Source organism: Carcharhinus amblyrhynchos, chromosome 6 (genome assembly GCF_965287045.1).
Source record: "Carcharhinus amblyrhynchos chromosome 6, sCarAmb.v2.hapA, whole genome shotgun sequence".
NCBI lineage: Eukaryota > Metazoa > Chordata > Chondrichthyes > Carcharhiniformes > Carcharhinidae > Carcharhinus > Carcharhinus amblyrhynchos.
This window is the reverse complement of record NC_137329.1, coordinates 90,335,032-90,355,424: the sequence shown is the minus strand read 5'-3', so window position 1 is coordinate 90,355,424 and position 20,393 is coordinate 90,335,032. Positions and strand designations below refer to the sequence as shown.

Genomic DNA, 20,393 nt, shown 5'->3' with positions numbered 1-20,393 from the left:
GGCAGTTCTAAATGGTCATTTTTATTCATTGCTGTTATTCTTAAATGATCAATTTATTGCTTAATTAGACATTGATTTTTTAAAAAAATCATGTCTAATATTGTGCCAAACCTCATATTTCTGAAATGTGGAATTCTGCCTTATGAATGAGAAAAGAAAATCAGATGTGATCCCTCACACCAGAAGATTGGAAACTGCAGAAGAGCAGCTGCTCACATAGTCTGCAATCAATGGCTGACTGTCTTGTCTGGCTCGATTTCTCCAGCAGCTGCTGTGTTGCCTGTTTGCTGTGACAAGATGGCGGCAGTGTCGGGAAACAGGTGTCTTGATATTAGTCTCGCAGCATTACAGAGGCAGGATCCTTATATCTTCCACATTGTGGATGTGGCCAGTCAAGTAGCGCTGTACACCTTCAGTCAGAGAGACAATGAATGGGTGAGTTTAGGGAGGGGGACTGAGTTTCGGGATTTTCTCTGACATAGTAAGATGACATCGCTACTGCTGCTGGTGGGAGGTAAAAGGACCAACTGCCGGTGTTGGATTTGGCGCTACTTCGAAAGTTGCCGATGGACTTTATGTTATCAAATTGTGCTTATCTTATCATGTTGTTAAACCTGACAACAAACATTCAGGTCACATTTTAAAAGATGTATACTGAAGGGTGTGAAATTTTCGTAGACGAATTTGAGGATGATGGATTCGCAGACTTTATAATAAAACAAAAATAAGTAATATGAAAATGTTGGTGAACAACGTTAGGCAGAGATTCGGAAAATGTTTTTATGTGATCTCCATGTATTCAAAGGCATATCTAGAACTGGCATTGAATGCTATAGGCCTAGAAAGTTTGATATAATAAAAAAAACGCTAAAAGATTAACCATTCATAATTTGGGCCTGCAGTTTTCAAGTATTAAATGTTTTGTATTGCCTTGATAAACTTTTGTGTTGCCTCTTGTAGTATTGAAGGGAATCAAATGAGCAGTCATAAAAATTGCAACTTCTATGTGTCTTTTACTAAAATATTACATTTCTGTGCCAGACTAACTTATAAGCATGTGATGGTATTTTAGTGTTTTTAGAATTCTCATGTTTCTATTGCAGTGTTTTTATAGAACAGAGCCTCTCCAAGTAATGAACAAAAGTCAGAGCTTATTATTTTTCTAAGTCTCCAATTGCTGAAGTAGATGCCGCTTTCCATTATTATAGAGAGAACCTTATTAGTTGCACGTAGAAAGGACAACCTACAATGTGAATGAATCTTGAATTACTGTATATTCAAGACATCCTGATTAACGTAAGATGCAACATTAACTTTCACAACTAGAATGCCCACCCCCACCCCCCATAAGAATTTAAGGTTGTCCCATACCAACAATCCTATATAATAGCAAAGCGCCTTTTTTAACTAGAAAGGGTGTTTGTTTTATCAGTGATTGATGATGGGATTTTTAAAAATAGTTGACTGAAATTCTGATAGTTACTCTTGTCCTGATTGTGTATGTTATACAGTTAAGTAAGTTTGTCCCAAGATAAAATAATGGTAATGGCTATGTTAACGTGTTAGCTGAAAATGTAATTCAGCTGTCTGCATTGCACATTCTTTCCAGACTTTGTACTCGTGGTTCCTAGTCTGTTTTGCTTTAATTGTTTGAAATGTGTAATTTACAAATGAAGTAATATTGGTTTTGCACCACATCACAATCAGATGTGCAGATTAACCTCTATACTGAAACATTTTCAGTTTGTTTGGTTAACCCTTCCTCAGATGACAGTGTTGGGGGTTGGGAATTTAAAAAATTTTTTTACTCCATTCTTAATATTACAAAGCCAATGCTCAGAGTGGACCGGGCACACTATTCCTTGCTTGCTCCAAAAACTAAATTCATATTCCAATTGAATCCATTTCAGGGTCCCCATAAGGCAGAGAAGCAAGATCCAAGCTGACAAGATAAGGCACTGCACCCCATCTTGGGCTTGATCTACATAGGAACATAAGAATTAGGAACGAAAGTAGGTAAATTTAGCCCTTTGAGCCTGCTGTACCTTTCAATCAGATCATGACTGATCTCTCAAATCCACCTCCCCATCTGTTCCCATATTCCTCTTTCCTTTTTTTATTAGAAATATGTCCTCCTCCCTCTTGAAACCATTAAATGACTCAGACTCCACTGTACTATGGTTGATCTAATGCTTGATCTTGTTGGGGATTTTTCCGTTTCAGACACACTGTTGGCTTGAAGGGTTTTGTGATCCAACAACTTATCCAGCCATAAATATACACTGGTGCACTCAGGCATAAACGTTTTTAGCTATTTCACACACCAAACATCCTAAGTGTGACTGTTAATTAGTGTCAAATTTAGGACATGCTTTGCACAATAAGTCCATGCTCTCTTGATTTACCACACTCTTTCCATGAAGAAACCATGCGGTGAGTAGGTGAAATATTGGCCAGGACTTGATTTGAACACAGCCAGTTTCCCCTTGATTCTATCCGTTTCTGATATCTTAATTTCTTAAGGGAAATTATCTCAACTGGCATTTTATTCATAGCAATTAAAACTCACATGAGCACTTCACACAGACTGTTTCATTGCAAGCATTAACAGAAAATACATTTGTATTTATGTAGCCTTGAAATATTGCAAAATGCTCCACAACAAATGTTGAAGTGTATCACTGTTATGTAATCAAGTACACACTGCAAAGCATACAGAAATGTCAAACGGATAGATAACTAGATGGATTTTTTTGGAGTTTGTTGATATTGCACTAAAGTAACTATCAGCATTTGTAATTTATGTAAAAATTCTTTGAAATAATATTAGTAACCAGTGCTATGGACAGGAGAGGGAGACAAATTGAAATCCTTTATTTTTCTATCTGCCTGTCTGTAAAGCAGAGGTGTTTAATTTTTTTAAAAAAATAGGCTTTAACATGTTTCCCCAAACCCTCTTTTGTGAGGATCTACAGCAAACTCTTTAGGGTTAAATCAGAAGTAAAGTTTATTCACATGTTCTAACCTAAGGAATGGCCACAACTTCACACACAAAGAAGATAGGAATGTGGAGTTCTTACAACTACAAAATACTTAAAAGAAAAAGCACCACTGGTATGGATATCAGCCTACGTGGTAGTCAGAAACCAGTATGGGTTCCTTCATGGAGGCGCAACTGTTCAGCGAGCTGAATCAGGAGCTTAGAGAATTCCATTCAAGTTGATGAGGTGAAAGAAGGTGTGGTTGACATACAGAGACTTAGTCTCCTCAATAAGCAATGCCAGGAATCTTCTAGAGATAGTTTGCAGAGGCTTAGACTTAATGCAGATTGTTGGTCAATCTGGAGTCCTGCTTTTATGTTTGCAGGCTGGAATTTAAATAGCAGCCTGAGTTTGGAAATGTGTTATTAAATCTTTCTAGAGGTCAAAGTTTGGCTTGTGTGATATTGCCCATTCATGAATCGGTTGCAGGCTGATGAGCAGCTTTTATACCCCGGGTTGAAATCTATTCTTCACGTTGAAACATAAATGATGGCTTTTAACTATTCTGCAGACATGATTTTTGATGCTTCCTCTTTGTTATAGTCCAGGCTGGGGGGAAGAGATTGTCTCCAGGTCCCTGGTTTCATTGATTGTAATGTGTCCTCACAGTGAGATGTGAGATTCCACAAGGATGAAGGTTGAACTATTATCCTGTAGCTTCTGTTGTGAATTGTGCGACATGTAGCAGCCATCTTTTGGTTCAGCAAGGTACACTTTTTCAATAAGCAAAAATGTAAGGTTTAATTTAACAGTTTGTGATCTCTTTCATGGATTAGGAACATGGCACCAATAAATACAATATAATTGTTCCAAGCTTTTGTGAATAAGGCATAAGCTAGATATGTTTATGTGTTATATACTCCACAAATATTTGATCACACTGCCAATAAATTCTTTATCTACTCAATTAGCAGTGACTTAAGTTTTTCTCTTATGCTAACTTGACAATTGAAAATGTCTCAAAAGGATTTCAATGATAGGAATAAATAACTAGCATTTAAATAGTGCCTTTGAAGTATAACAATATCACAGCTACTTTATGGAAATGTGGTACAAAATGGGCACTGTGCAGAGAAAAAGAAATCAAGTGGAGTGAACAAAGGCTGAGGTATGTAGGTGTCTGAAAGTGGGGAGCTGAGGATGAAAGATGGAAGAACTTGCAGAGAAAGTTCAAGAGAATGGAATTCTTAGGTGCAGCCATTAGTCCTGTGATGAAGGGAAGTGGGGATAGACAAGAGGCTGCAACCAGAAGAAGGTTGGAGAAGTCAGAAGGAGCAAGGTGGTGGAGGGATTTCAAAAAAAGGCAAGAATTTAAAATTTTAGGTTTACATTTGGGAAGCTAGGTAGGTTAGTAAGTGTGGTGTTGCTGGACAAATGGAATTTGATGTGAACAACACTAATTTGTACTAACTGTGGAGGGAGAAGGATGGCAAGGAGAGCCATATGGTGAAATCTAAAGGTGACAAAGACATAATGAGGTTGCAAATCCAGGTGTGCAGTGTTAATGGCAAAGTTGTCCATCAGATTCAGCATGGTTTTATGAAGGGTAAATCATGTTTGACTAATATGCTAGAGTTCTTTGAAGATGTAACAAGCCAAGTGGATAATGGGGATCTTGTAGGTGTGGTATATCTGAACCTCTGGATAGCATTTGAGAAAAGGCTGCACAGAAGGTTAATATACAAGGTAAGATCTCATGGGGTTAGGAGTAATTTATTTGCTTGGCAAGAAGACTGGGTAACTAACAGAATAAGAAGTCTCACAACACCAGGTTAAAGTCCATCAGGTTTATTTGGTAGCACTAGCCTAGCTTTTGGAGTGCTGCCCCTTCAGGTGAGTGGGAGTTCTTCTCAAACAGGGCATATAAAGACACAAACTCAATTTACAAAATAATGGTTGGAATACAAGTCCTTACAGGTAATCAAGTCTTAAAGGTACAGACAATGTGAGTGGTGAGAGGATTAAGCACAGGTCAAAGAGATGTGTGTTGTCTCCAGCCAGGACAGTTAGTGAGATTTTGCAAGCCCAGGCAAGTCGTGGGGGTTACAGATAGTATGACATGAGCCCAAGATCTCGGTCAAGGCCGTTCTTGTGTGTGCCTCATGATAGCCAAGTTCTGCGCACGAGAAAGCATGTGCTTGTGCTACCAAATAAACCTGTTGGACTTTAACCTGGCATTGTGAGACTTCATTCTGTGTTTACCCCAGTCCAACATTGGCATTTCCACATCATAACTGACAGAAGACAGAGAATTGGGATAAACAAATCTCTTTCTGGTTGGCAGGATGTAACTAGTGGGGTGCCACATGGTTCAGTCTTTGGGTCCCAACTATTTACAATCTATATTAATGACTTGGATACAGGGATAGAAGATTCTACTGCCAAATTTGCAGATGTCACTAAAATAGGTGGGATGGTAAGTTGTAATGAGGAAATAAATTTATAAATGGATTATAGATAGGTTAGGTGAGTGGGCTAAAATATGGCTGGTGAAATTTAACATGGATATGTGTGAGGTTATCCATTTTGTTAGAATAATGGAAAGGCAACTTATCTAAATGGAGAGGGGCTTTGGTGTAAAGGGATCTGGGTGTCTTTATGCATGAGTAGCAGAAAACTGGTATACAGGTACAGCAGGTGATAAGGAAAGCAAACAGAATTTTGGCATTTATAGCAAAAGAATAGAGTATAAAAGTAAGGAAATGTTGCTGCAACTATACAAGGCATTTATGTGATCATACCTGGAATACTGTGTACAATTTTGGTTCCCTTGTTTGAGGAAGATGTAGTAGCATAGAGGCAGTTCCAAGGAGATTGATTCTAGAGGTGAGGGGTTTGTCTTGTGAAGAGAGATTGAGCAGTTTAGGCCTATACTTTTTAGTGTTTAGAAGAATGAGAGGAGATCTAATTGAGGTATATAAGATGATTAAAAAAAATTGACAGAGTAGACATAGTGGATTGCTCCACAAGAGGAGCAATCAACAAGAGGTCATAATTTAAGAACAAGAGTTAGCAAATTTAAAATCAATGTGAGGAGAAACTACTTCTCCCAAAGGGTTGTAAATCTGTGGAATTCACTTCCTCAAAATGCAGTGGATACTGGGACATTGAGTACGTTTAAGGGGGGGATGGACGTATATTTAATTAGAAATGGGTTGAAGGGTTATGGAGAATGGGTAGGAAAGTGGGGGCTGAGACAAGATCAGCCATGATCATGCAGAATGGCAGAGCAAACCCGTGGGCTGAATTACCTACTCCTGCTCCAAGTTCTTATGTCTTTAAAGGCAGGAATTATGAAAATAGAAATTGTTCCTAATAGGAACCATCAACCCATGTCTCTTTCCAGCTGAAAATGAGATGACCAGATCTCTAGCAAAGGTCTTGCAGGTCTGTGAATAGAGGGGCTCACTGCAGAAAGGGAATTAATCAAATAAAAAGCATTAAATTCAGTCTTGAAGTACAAGATATATTTATGGTCTTTAAGTAAAGATGGGTCAAATCTCCAGGACCTGTGCTGAGAATGGACATCTTTGAGAAGAATACTGAAAAGACGAACATGGTTAGGGATCACAGGATCATCTTTCGCACAGAAAATCGTCATTAACGGTGTGATACAGGAAGTGGAGGGAGAGTTAAAAAAGGGGGGGATTTCTTTATTCTTGGGATTCAAAGTTCTCCACACATCCAGCTGCCTACCTTTTCACAAGCCAAAGCAAGCACCCTAACTTGCTGTTTAGGAGGGTTCTGTGTTACCGAGTTTGTCTATTTGGCAATTAAAATCTTCAGTTCATTTATTATTCATGTCACAAGCAGGCTTACATTAACACTACAATGAAGTTACTGTGAAAACCCTCTAGTTGTCATACTGTGGCGCCTGTTCGGGTACACTAGGGGAGAATTTAGCATGGCCAGTGCACCTAACCAGCATGTCTTTCAGACCTGTGGGAGGAAACCTACGCAGACATTGGGAGAATGTGCAAACTCCACACAGTCATCCAAGTCTGGAATCAAACCCAGGTCCCTGGCAGCTGAGAGGCATCACTGTGCCATCATGCTGTCCCTGCCTCTATCACAACAGGAGTTAGTCAAAGATTCTGTAACGCTAAAAAAACTGAAATACAAAAATTGCCACCAATAAAGGAATAATCCGAGGCCTGTCAGCAAAGTACATAAAGACCTTAGTGACAAAAGTCCAGGGAATAATTGGGGGCCATAGACGTTCCTTGTCGACACTTTCTCCTCGTACACCAGCCCCTTGACAGCTACATAACTACCCCCTTTATCTTTCGCACAGCTTTCCAAACTAAAAGCAGATTCTTATTAGCCAAAAGTGCTACCCCTTGACTGCAGATCACTGTCCTTGTTGAGTTTGAGGTGCATCCTGTCGTCCAGATGAGTTTCTTGCAACAGAGCTGTGTCAACTTTCTCCATCTTCAGACAGAATCTTTTTCCTTTTAACAGGAAGATGAATTCCCCATTCATTCCAGGAGCATATCTTTATAGTAGCTACTGCTTATTCAACTGTAAGAACTACAGATACCAGCACAGGTAAAATGGATGTTAAACAGCCATAGATCTTTGTGCCACACTTGGGCACGCACCAAAGGAAGCTTCCCCCACCCTCCTCCAAGATGGAGGTGCCACAACTCAACGCAGCATCTCTCCCCAGGATGTATAGTTTGCCTGTACCACAACAGGAGTTAATCAAAGATTCTGTAATGCCAGAGTATTAAAATACAAAAAATACATGAGCCCATAAGTTCTTAGGGGATTTTCCTCACCCACTATGCGAACATGTAGAGCCTTGCCCACTATCTTCATACTAAACCATTTGTTCGTTTCCCTGCAATGATGCTACACATTTTAATCATAATTGAAATGAAGGACATCAGATGAAAAAGTCCACCACTATAAATGTAGGATGACAAGACGAGAAAACGGATGAAAATTGTACAGCTCTAATACCATACAACTTATGCAACACACTCCTTAAAAACAAGAAGTACATTGCAGGATGCGTTCCATTAAGGATAAGTGAATATTCCCAGGTACATTAAGAAAAGAAGCAATAATTTGCTATCCTTTACGCTCACAGGATTTCCCTCATCAATCTGATAAATCATGTAACATGATCAATTAAGCGATGCGATTACAGAGGATGCAATGAAGGATGACAATGATATGACTCTGCCCAGGATACTCAGTAAAATTTGCATCATGGCTCAATCAGGATTTCCCCCATCAATATGAAAATGCACAGAATAGAATTTGAACAAGGAAAAAATTACAGGGGTGCAATCCGGGATTAACAAGGAACTGTGATCGTGAGTTGATTCTTTGCCTTTCATGGATTTTAAAAAATGCCAAAGCCTCAGCAGGATTGTCGAATGTCCTAACGCACCCTCTGATGGTGACCCTCGGGCCAGCAGGATAGTGCAGAGCATACTGAATTCCAAAAACCTTCAAATGTTTCCTGGCCATATCAAAGCCTTTATGTTTTTGCTGCGCTGCTGCCGAGAAGTCCTAGAAAAACAAAACTTTTGCCCTGTCCTAGAGCCAAGTTCCATCACACCTGCAGCCTCGAACTCTCTGGCAGTCCCTGAAGGTATGGAAATGTATGATAATGGGCTGTCCCTGGGCCTTTAGGAAAGTAATAGCTCTTTTCTCCATGTTGTCCCAGTTAATTCCTTGCACCATATTAGTTTCTGTTGTTCATTGGAATATTGTGATGGTCACTTTGCATTAAGTTGATCTTTTCTCTACACCCTAGCTATGACTATGACACTATATTCTGCACTGTCTCGTTTCCTTCTCTATGAATGGTGTGTTTTGTCTATGTAGCGCACAAGAAACAATACTTTTCACTATTTGTTAATATGTGACAATAAATCAATCATGTTGTAAGGGAGGAGCAATGGGCATTTTGTATTCTAGATAATACAGCATGTATAGAGTTTAGAATTTTATATTTTATAGGCTGATAAAATTTTTTCTTAGGTTTGTGTCATTTTTATAGTGGTCTCTAGTGCTAAATGGTTAAGCATGTAAATGTACTGAGTGAAGAACTAAATATTAATTATAGTATTCTTCCAGTCAATTAAAATGAAAAGACAATATTTTAGCATTTGTTGCTGAAGACAATTATTTTTTGAGCATGACCCTTTTTGAGGTGAGGAGGAACATAACATTGTCCTTAGTTCCTGGTGTACATAACATGCTGGAATAAAATCCAAGGGGTGATGGTATAAGATAAAAGGCTAAAAGTAATGGAACAGAAGATGAAGCTGGAAATAGAAATAACAGAATCATTAATAACAGCTGCATTTCATTTTTGCAAACCACAGAACAGTGCATGGAAGACAATACACTTCGTTATAATTTGTGTAGTTTTCTCATCTTCCATAGGTTTACCATTCTTTTACTGTTAAGGGCATTTGCTAGTTGTATGTTATGCCTTTCTAAATACCACCCAAATGTGTCTCATGCTCATTACTTTCTATTACAGACTTTCAAATCAGTAATTTTAAAGGAAATCTTCATATCATTTCCAATTTGGAAGAAGTGGGTGGATGACCTACTTTCAGATCTACTGTGTTGATCTTAAATTTATTTATGCTCTTTTGTTGTTTAAAATGAAATATGGTGTTTAATTGTCCTTTGGCATTCAATATATTTGTTCCAATCCCTTGGTAGCCCATCTGAAATCCAGGCTTCTCCAGATGCAAGGAGTTTTATCGCATCAGTACAGGAACCTTCAGATAGTTTTTCAAAATATATTGCCGCATCTTAATTTTTGATTGAGATTTGTCATGCAATTTCATTATGCTGCATTTCTGTTAATTTTCAAACAATGCAAGACTTTCATAAATATTAAAGACTGTATAAATTTTCCTTTTTAATCACAGGAGAAGACTGACGTCGAAGGGACCTTATTTGTTTATGCAAGGTACGAACAAACAGGACATAATTTTACTTACATGTGACAGTTCAATTTTTTAAAATGCACTAAATGTCTAAATTACTTGACCCTGAATGTCCTCTGTATTTGTGCCCAGAGACCTATGTAATCTGGTCACAAACCAATTGCATGGTTTAAATTGTGAAATTTTTGGGTACTGGTGAATTGTGCATGCTATAATCTACCCAAATCTCTTCTATCTTTCATGGCCATCTATTGATTTCTCCCTGCTGAAATGCATTTGTTGAAACTTGAATTTCTCAAAAAAGAAACTTGCACTAGTATGATGCCTTTCATGACTACAATATCCCAAAGCCCTTTAGAGCCAATAAAGTACTTTTGAAATGTAGCCACTGTTGTAATATAGGAAACTCAGACGTTTTCCTTATTGTAAGGCTCAATCAATATGATAATGACCAGAAAGTCTATTTTTTAGTGATGTTAATTCAGGGATAAATATTGGTTTGGTCTTTGGGGATAACTCCCCTGTTCTTTTCTAAAATGCTGCCAGACGTCTTTTCTGACCACCTGAGAGTGCAAATGGAACCAGTGTGTGCCATGCAAGAGAGGTGTGCATGTGTGTGAGAGGTGTGTGCGCAAGAGTCACTCTGACGAAGGGTCATCTTGACTCAAAACATTGGTTGTATGCTGTCCATAAGACAAAAAGAAAGAGGTAGAATTAGGCGAGTGGCTCATCAGGTCTGCTCCACCATTCAATCATGGCTGATGTGTTTCTCAACCCCATTCTCCCACCTTTTCCCTGAAACCTTTTGATCCCCTTACCAAACAAGAGCTCATCTATCTCTGTCTTAAATGCACTCAATGACTTCTGTGGCAACAAATTCCATAGATTCACCACCTGGTGGCTGAAGAAATTCCTCCTCATCTCGGTTCTAAAGGGTCGTTCCTTTACTCTGAGGCCGTGCCTTTGGATTCTAGTCTCTCCAGTAATGGAAGCATCTCCACGTCTGCTCTATTTGGGACTTTCTGTATTCTGTAAGTTTCAATGAGATCCCCCTCATCCTTCTAAGCTCCACCTAGTATAGAGCCAGAGTCCTCAAATGCTCCTCATACGTTAAGCCTTTCGTTCCCAGGCTCATTCTTGTGAACCTCCTCTGGACCTTCTCAAAGGCCAGCACATCCTTCTTTAGATTAAGAGCCCAAAATTGCTCACAATATTCCAAATGTGGTCAGAGCAGAACTTTATGAAGCCTCAGTATATCTCTGCTTTTGTATTCTAGTCCTCTCGAAATGAGTGCTAACATTATGTTTGCCTTGCTAACTACAAACTCAATCTGCAAGTTAACCTGAAGAGAATCTTGAACTAGGACTCCCAGGCCCCTTTGCGCTTCCGATTTCTGAATTCTCTTCCTATTTAGAAAATAGTCTACGCCTCTATTCTTCATACCAAAGTGCACATCTTCTCACTTTCCCGTATTATATTCCATCTGCCATTTTGCCCATTCTCCTAACCTGCTCAAATCCTTCTGCAACCTCCTGCCTCCTAAATGTTACCTGTCACTCCATCTATCTTTGTATCATCTACTAATTTAGCCACAATGCCCTCAGTTCCTTCATCTTGATCATTGATGTATAAAGTGAAAGCTTGTGGTCCCTACATTGACACCTGCGAACTCCACTAGTCACCAGCTGCCATCCTGAAAAGGGACCACTTTATCCCTACTTTCTGCCTTCTGCCAGGCAGCCAATCTTCTATCCGTGCAAGTACCTTGCCTTTAACACCATGGGCTCTGATCTAATTCAGCAGCCATCTCTGTGCCACCTTGTCAAAGACCTTCTGGAAATCCAAGTTGATAATGTCCACTGGCTCTCCTTTGTCAAACCTGCTCATTACCTTCTCAAAGAATTCTAACAGATTTGTCAGGCATGTCCTCCCCTTGACGAAACTATGCTGACTTCACCCTATTTTACCATGCACTTCCAAAAACTCTGAAATCTCATCCTTAATAATGGACTCTCAAATCTTACCAACAATTGAAATTGGGCTAACTGGCCTGTAATTTCCTGCCTCTTGCCTACCTTCTGAAAAAGGATGTTACATTAGTGCTTTTCCAGTCTTCAGGGACCCTTCCTGACACAGTAAAAAGTCTGACAACACTAGGTTTTAGTCCGACCGATTTATTTGATAATAGACTCAAAAGCTTTCGGGGACTAACCCCGAAAGCTTGTGAGTCTATTATCAAATAATCGGTTGGACTAAAACCTGGTGTTGTCAGACTTTTTACTGTGTTTACGCCAGTCCAACGCCGGCATACCCACATCATGACCCTTCCTGACTCCAGTGATTCCTGAAAGATCACCACTAATGCCTCCACAATCTCTTCAGTTATCTCCTTCGGAACTCTGGAATGTAGTCCATCTGGTCCAGTTTATTTATCCACCTTCAGACTTTTCAGCGTCTCTAGCACCTAGTAATGGTCACCGCACTCATCTCTGCCTCTTGAATATTTGAAATGTTATTAGTGTCTTCCACCGTGAAGACTGAAACATTCCCAGTCCCCTGGTTTTCCACTAATCTTTGCCATATTGTATGCTTTTTCTTTTGCTGTCCCTGATTTCGCTTGTCAACCATCCTCATCCTCCCCTTAGTATGCTGCTGCTTCCTTGATATGAAATTCTGATGTGTCTCCCGAATTATTCTCAGAAACCCCTGGCATTGCTGCTCCACCATCTTTCCTGCTATGCTCCCCTTCCAGTGAATTCTGGCCAACTCCTCCCTCATGCCTTGTTTAATTGTAATACTGATCGGATTTTATCTTCTCCCTTTCAAACTGCAGGGTGAATTATATCATATTACAGTCACTGCCTCCTAAGGTGAAGGAATCCTTAAGTTCCCTTATCAAGTCTGCCTCACTGTATATCACCAAATTTAGAATTGCCTGTTCCCTACCAAGAGGGCTGTACCACAAGCTGCTCCAAAAAGCCAGACCTGCTGAGATTTTCCTGCATTTTCTGTCTGTGTTTTAGAGATTGACTTGTGGGAAAATAGGTTTTATTGAAAGATAATGGGATGGAACTTATTAAAAATGTAACTATTTTCATGGCACACAGTGCCAACAAATTGAGGGAAATGAGAGACACAACAAGTTGCATAAATTTGGAATTTGTTCGTGAACTTATGGCCTTCTGCGGGTTGCTTTACATGAACAGCATTCTGCTCTTAGCATACTTCCACTTTTAAGAATTTGATCAATTTGTGGATTCATTTGCAAATCAGACTCACCACAAATTCAGGGCTGGTAATATGCCCGTATTTTTAGTCATATGGCAATCATTAGTGCAGTGCCAATTGACCTGTGGTCCACAATTAAATGGTTTAAGCTGTGGAATCTCATTCATTCATGTAGCACATTGTTCAAGATTTAATTTTTACGTTTTTCTATTTATCATTTTTTGCCTTGATTAAATCATTCACTCCTCATTCTATTTCACTTTTTGTGCCTGATTGGATTCCGTTCACTTTTTTTAATTCACCACCTCAACTGACCTGTTTCTTGATCCTTAAATTTCATTAGTTTTGAGGATACATCGTTAGTTACTCTGAGATCCCATATCTCTGTTGCCACTTTGCACTTTATGATGCAAAATGTTTTTTAGCAGAAAAATCATTTAAGTGACAGGGAAGCCATGAGATCCACTACTCTTGGAATATCTAGCTCAATGCTGAGATTTGGGAACCCTGCATTTGCAATTAAATATATATTTTCCAGCATTTAAAATGTAATTTGTGCAATATTGATTTTTAAAAAAAATTGTACATCTGTGCAACTATGTCTGAGTACATATATGTGCACATAGCAGTCAGGACTGAAACAACATGTGGTTTATTGCCAGGAACATCATTTTGAATGCAATGATGTGTGAAAACTAAACTCTTTCATTTATTTCCTTCAAAGAGAATAATGTTTCTTCATGTTGAAGTGCAAGAATTGCAGGCTTTAAAATAATGTGAATTCAAGCCATTTCATCATTATCCATTGTACGTATTTGCTGGAAGCCTTTCAATTTTTTTCACATTGATACCACTCTGAAACTCCTTTCTCAGCCTTTGCTGCTGCATTCATCTTTTGGAAGCTTTCTCGGACGTACTTAAACCTTCCAATGTTAATTGATGTCTCTCTTGTGAAGCTTTTTGGGAAGTCACTATATAACTGTATTTTTTTTCAAAGCAGTTTTGAGAAAGCATGAGGGTGGGGTGGGGGCGGGGAGAGATGTAATTGAAAACAGAATAAACTTTGACTGACCACATTTAAAAACTATCTTCATCAGTTTGCACTACAGTAAACTGATTTTATTGTTCAAGTGGACGAAAATAATGATGCCCTAAAATTAGTGCCATTAGTTTATTTCTCATCAGTTATTGAATGTATTTTTATTTTAAATTGTGCATTTTTTCACGATGGAGAAGAGCTCCTGAGAGTTTATCTTATGGGTGACTGAACTGTGACGCAACATTGAAGATACAGTCACTGATCTGTCCTGACTTAGTGCATCTCAGTATGGGACAATAGTAGCATAGTATAGTTAACATCATTACCCTGCTTTGAAAATCAAATTTAGACAGGATTTCGGGTCTTTGGTATTCAGCAACAGTTGTTGGAATTGTGGGAATCAGAGATTGGGATGGTAATGGTTTTGACTAAGTTCCCCAGGTTGAATAACATGCCAATATTCATAGACAAGGCTTATTTACGCATATTGGCTATTTGGAGCTTCAAGAGAGGTGGGGAAAAATTGATAAAAATGAAGAAATAAATGAAAAATTATGAGCCTGCAAGGTTTTTGTAGGGACTTCAATACTAGTTCTGATTATTGGAATTTGAGCGTAGCAGTGAAATACAGAAATTTGACATCTGCTTAAAGAACAGTACCATCTCAAAGTATTTGAAAATTGAGATTGAAATGCTCTTGTTACAAGAAATGGGGATTAAACAATGACTGTAAAACCTATACATACAAAGCATTAAATACTACACTTTCTATAAGAATATATTTTGCTCTGTAAAGCTGGGGAATTATTTTACTGATCTCCATCAAATCTCTTGATTAAATAATAAAATAGTAGATTTTCAGTTTACGCACAGCAGGATGTCTATTAATTTGAAACTGTTTCTTTCCCTAACCAAGTTTGAATTATTCAACATATAAATATCAAACTATGGGAAAAGATACTTTTGAAACATGAACACTGTAAAAGCTATGCAATGCAAAGTTCAGGTATTTTTCATACTATACTTGATTAATGTGGTTTGCTTTTTGTGAATACAGTTCATCAACTACACATTTGGGAGTAATATTGTCAAGTCACAAAATTCGAAGCGATGGTAGGACTGGTGTTCTATCTTTACCTACTCATGGGATCCAGTTGCTTGGGTTTTTTCATTACTCTTACTGTCACTAGCAGCAATATTCTTTACCAAAGCATCAAACGTTTTGGCATTGATATCCACACTAATCCTTGATTAGCTCCATCAGTGGATGTAAAGCCATTGCCTGCCAATAGTTATAACAGAAAATATGTATCAGCAATGCCTGCTGCTTCGGAGGTAGCTATCTGTGCTCATATTTATGTTTCCATTGCAAATAGGATGAAATTAAAATCTCAGAAGCAGTTGCCATTTGATTCTGCTTTCTTTTTCTCTTGTGTTGAATGGATTATGTGGATTGCCTATCCATTGTCCAACACGAATGATACACTAGTACTTTAGCAGAAATCATCTTATACATTAAGCATTTCTTGTAGTGTAGTTCCATAGCATGTCATATCAACTTGCTTTGATATGTCCTATTTGGCACAGGGATATTGGCTGTGTCAAACATAAATTTAACATTTCATCTAAGTTTTGCAGTTGTCAATTTTTGAGGAGATCTTTTTGTATTTCAAGGCTGGAATAACAGAAATATCACTGATTTCTTTCAGAAGGTTACAGGCAGAATAACCACACCACAAAACCATGAAGGATTGGTGGGGAAAGGGAGACAGTTTGGAATTCCCATTCAGTATTTTCCCCCTAATCCTGCTACAAATTGTGTAATTTGTGCTTGGCTTTTATTATGTTCCAGCTGAATATTTTTCACTCAGAAGTAATGTTATGGTTGAGTGCAGTTTGCAAATAAAATTTCACCAGTATTGTAGAGCGATTCAGTACTCTAACAAGAGGAGCTCTATTCGTCATCCAATATTGAAACATTCTGTGGAATTGCCTTTCTATCCGCCAGGAGTTGATTACAATGCAGTTTTTGAAATTGTTGATCCATACTGCCAAAGTTGGATCTTTTCAAAAATCTAAAGTTAATTTGCTTGCTTTTTCCATCTTAATGATGCTGTATTACCCAAGAGATTTAAATGTTGTGATTTGCTTAAACTAATTCAACAACATTGAGATCTGGACATATCAATCTAGTCCTGAAAAGAGCCAAGACAAAATTACAAAGGCAGGAACTCTCTTTTCAATTGAGAAAGCAGTGGAGTGATACTGCAAATTTTAAGAGGGACGGTAGATGGATGGGGGAAGAAAGAGGCATGATCGGATTAGGGAATGGCATCTGAGTCCAAGTTGAGTTTAGTTAACATCTCCCTAGACCTTCTCCCTTTATATTGTTGAGCACTCATCCCCTAACTCTCCTGCTCCTCCTATTCTCTTAATTTCCTTCCCCAGTTGTGCTAGGCCCAAGGACTTCACTCTTAAATCTCTGAACTCCCTTTGTGACTCTGAAATCCTCCTTATTTTTTCTTTGCTGCCTTCTTCAGGTATCACCCTGATGCTCCCAACCTGTAAGACCACAGAATTCCTTGTCTAAATTCCCTGGATCATAGGGCATTACCAGTGGCCCCAGAACCTACATTTTCAATGCTTCTGGATTCTTTGTTCTGCCTAGACCATAGGATCTATTTTTCCCAAGTACGTTAAAATGATGAGGCACCATCTCAGCACTAATCTCTCAGATGTTAAAAGCTGCACCACTAGGGGTGGAGCAGTGCTACTGGGGTTAACGTTAGGAGGCAATGGGTGCTGTGCCTAACCATGATGCTTCAACCATCAGGTATGGGGATCAGATTCATGAGCTGATCTTTTTCTGCCCATTCTTTTCATTTGTTCATAGTGACAGGTTGCGGGCCCCTTCCCAGTACTTTATATTTCCAGTGCCAATAAGCCAGTGTCTAATAAATACTACTTGGCAAAATGCCTTTGTTCTTATAAAAAATTCAACATGTTGATAATGATGCAATTTTTCAAAAGTAACTGCTTATCTGCTCAGCAATGTTTCAAAATAACAAATTATTGCACTTTTGATGGTTTGGTGGTTATGATTTTGTGTGATGAAAAAATAATTTGCATACATTCTAATATGTCTACTTTTTTCATAAGTGCACAGTGCATTGCTATCTCTTTCACTATACATGCTGCTCCTACATTCAGAGAAATTTATAGAGACTTGGGTTAACTAGTAGACATACAGTTTCAATACAAGGATGTCAGCTTTTTATTGTTTGTCAATGCTATTCTGACTTGCCATTCTTTTGGCTCTAGATCTGCTTCTCCAAGGCATGGCTTCACCATCATGAACAGACTTAGTGTGGAGAACAGGACTGAACCAATTACTAAGGATTTGGACTTTCAATTACAAGACCCTTTTCTACTCTACAGAAATGCACAATGTAAGTTTGGATGTACTTTTGTGACTGTGTGCTTGGCTGATAAAATTGCATTCCATATATTGATTACTTTGAAGTTTCAGATACAGCTTGGAAAACAGTTTAACAAAGTTGAATTGAACGGAAAAAGCTTGTTATTTTCTCTGGACTAATAATTAGGGTTATGGCATAGTGAATCGTTCCTTTGTATTGGAAAGTCAGTAAGGGCACTTCAATTTGAATAATTACCTTAAAGCATTTCCAAATTCATAATTTGCACAGCTTTGACCAGTTTTTAGTCAGCATTCCAGTGTTTGATTATAATATGCTCCATGGAATAACAAAGGAAGATCCAATTCCATAAAACTAAAGCTTCATTGATAATCACTGAGAGAAAATCAGTCCACTCTATAAGAGGAACTTAAACAAGTGTGGGATTTTTTTGGGAGCTGTGGAAGTAAGGAGATGGAAAGCACGTTCAGGACACTGAAGTAGTGAGCTGAACATTAGGTATTGTAACTAATCTGACATGGATTTTTTTTTTTAAGTTAAATGGATTTATAAATGAATTTGTTTTATTTTGTCCCCCACCACCACCTGAATAAAGAATCTTCTCTGATATGTATTATTTAACAGTATCTGTGCACATTTTGCCTTTGGAGACAGAAAAATTATTATTAGTAAAATGTAGATCTGAATGAAAATAAATCTTATCTGGATCTTTGGTGTTTACTTGAAGTATCTGAACTGCCGGCAAGTTGCCTCCCAGTTGGTGCTCGTCTTTCCACTGACGGCCAAATCAGAGTACTCTTGACTAAGGCTTGGTAAGAGATTGCCTGCCTTCTCAACTGGAGAATGACATGTACAGCACAAGGGGATCGAAAAATAATTAAATACTTTTTGAACGGTATTGGTGGAAGAAGGGGAATGTCAGGCTACAGGACCTGAACAATATCTCAGACACCAAATGCACCATCTTATTCTATCAGCAAGTTGTTTCTTACTATTTTCCAACAAAAGAATCAAATACAGTTGAATCAAATGAATGCATAACTAACTGTTGAGATATATTCTGCTTGAATCAAAGAAAATTTAGAAACCATGTGTGATAATTACCCATTTGTAATACTTGTAACTGCTGATTTAATTATGCCTGTATGCGACAATCTAAATCAGTACTATACAGCTAGAGGTTTTTAACATGAGAGATGAATAATATCAGGACTGACCAACATTCAATGTGTTGAGTAGTAAAAACATAAATAATGGGAATATTTTAAGCTTATATTGAAATTGATGTATATGCTCGTGTAAAAGTCAAATTTGTGAGATCTTTCTTCGGCCAAAAGTAATTATTGACTCTTACAGGGATAATGTTTTTAAAGGATTGGCATACATGCTTGATTTGGGCCCAAAAAGACAGTCTCAATGGAATAAAGTTTAAATCAACAGTATTAAATTTGTATTAATTCTCTAACATTTATTTATTTTATAACATTACAAACTATATAGCCACAATGTAAAATCATCATTGGTAGCAGCTGTAGCAACTTTGGCATCATTCTTGATATTGTGGAGTGCATTTAGTCCACATTTTGGAAGAGATTTTTTGACAATATTAGAATCAAGTTCATTCCAAGTATCTTAACTCATTGTCGTAAGGTTGCTATTGAGGGTGTTCACATATTATATTTATAAGTTCCTTGTCAGACCCCACTTGGAGTACTGTGCGCAGTTCTGGTTGCCTCACTATAGAAAGGACGTGGAAGCTATTGAAAGGGTGCAGAGGAGATTTACAAGGATGTTGCCTGGATTGGGAGGCATGCCTTATGAAGATAGGTTGAGGGAGCTGGGACTCTTCTTCCTGGAGAGGCATAGGTTGAGAGGTGACCTGATAGAGGTTTATAAAATGTTGAGAGGAATAGATGGGGTGGATTCTCAGGCTATTTCCCCGGGTTGAAATGGTCACTACGAGAGGACACAGATTTAAGGTGCAGGGAAGCAAGTACAGAGGTGATGTTAGGGGTAAGTTTTTCACTCAGGGTGGTGAGTGAATGGAATTGACTGCCGCCGGTGGTGGTGGAGGCGAACTCACTGGGGTCTTTTAAAAGACTTCTGGATGAGTATATGGGATTTACTGGGATTGGGGGTAATAGATAGGTCTGTGGATTGGTAGGTATTGATGTGATTGGCGCAACTTGTGGGCCGAAGGGCCTGTTTGTGTTGTAGTGTTCTATGTTCTATATTTCTACCCAAGGTAAATTGTCCTTTCACCTTCCATCATCCAATTGTACATCTTTTAGATACTGCCCTTGAGAGGGTTGAACAACAAGGGACGTAAGACCTCCTTGAATAACTGCCACATTGGTGTTGGTTCATTGCCAATGGCATATTCTGTGATGTGAAAAGTAAGATTTGAACATGTTCCAGGCGTGCAAATCCTTTCTTTTGTGTTGTCCTCCTGGTCTCAAATTCCACATTTCTTTGATCCATTTCTTGCAATTATCTTCGCCCAGCCAGACTTTCTTGTGAACATGGACACAATGCCTTTGAAATTTTGGTTTGGGGAGAGTTGTGCTCTTGAAGATTACCATTGGATTTAATATCATCTGCCATACAAAATGGAATCATGTTCTCTAATGGGCAATCATCTTTACAAGGACAATTTTTTTTTCATCAACCTTGTTGACTTGTCAAAGTTAATTGGTGTTTTTGGATGACTAAATAGTGGAAAATC

General features: G+C 38.4%; 1 protein-coding gene across 3 annotated transcripts in view; it reads left to right on the top strand.

The window, feature by feature from the left end:
- Positions 1 to 279: 279 nt before the first annotated feature.
- The window catches only part of dcp1b (decapping mRNA 1B), a 79,157-nt gene continuing 59,043 nt past the window's right edge, over positions 280 to 20,393 (top strand). Inside the window, exons 1-4 of one of the 3 annotated variants that reach the window (XM_080190920.1) lie at positions 341 to 435; positions 1,911 to 2,012; positions 9,947 to 9,987; positions 17,553 to 17,680. In XM_080190920.1, the coding sequence (XP_080047046.1) occupies positions 17,584 to 17,680 (97 nt within the window). In that variant the 5' untranslated portion in view covers positions 341 to 435; positions 1,911 to 2,012; positions 9,947 to 9,987; positions 17,553 to 17,583. Of the gene's footprint in view, positions 436 to 1,910; positions 2,013 to 9,946; positions 9,988 to 17,552; positions 17,681 to 20,393 lie in introns of those variants that run through there. The other 2 variants (XM_080190923.1, XM_080190921.1) reach the window with 2 other exon arrangements.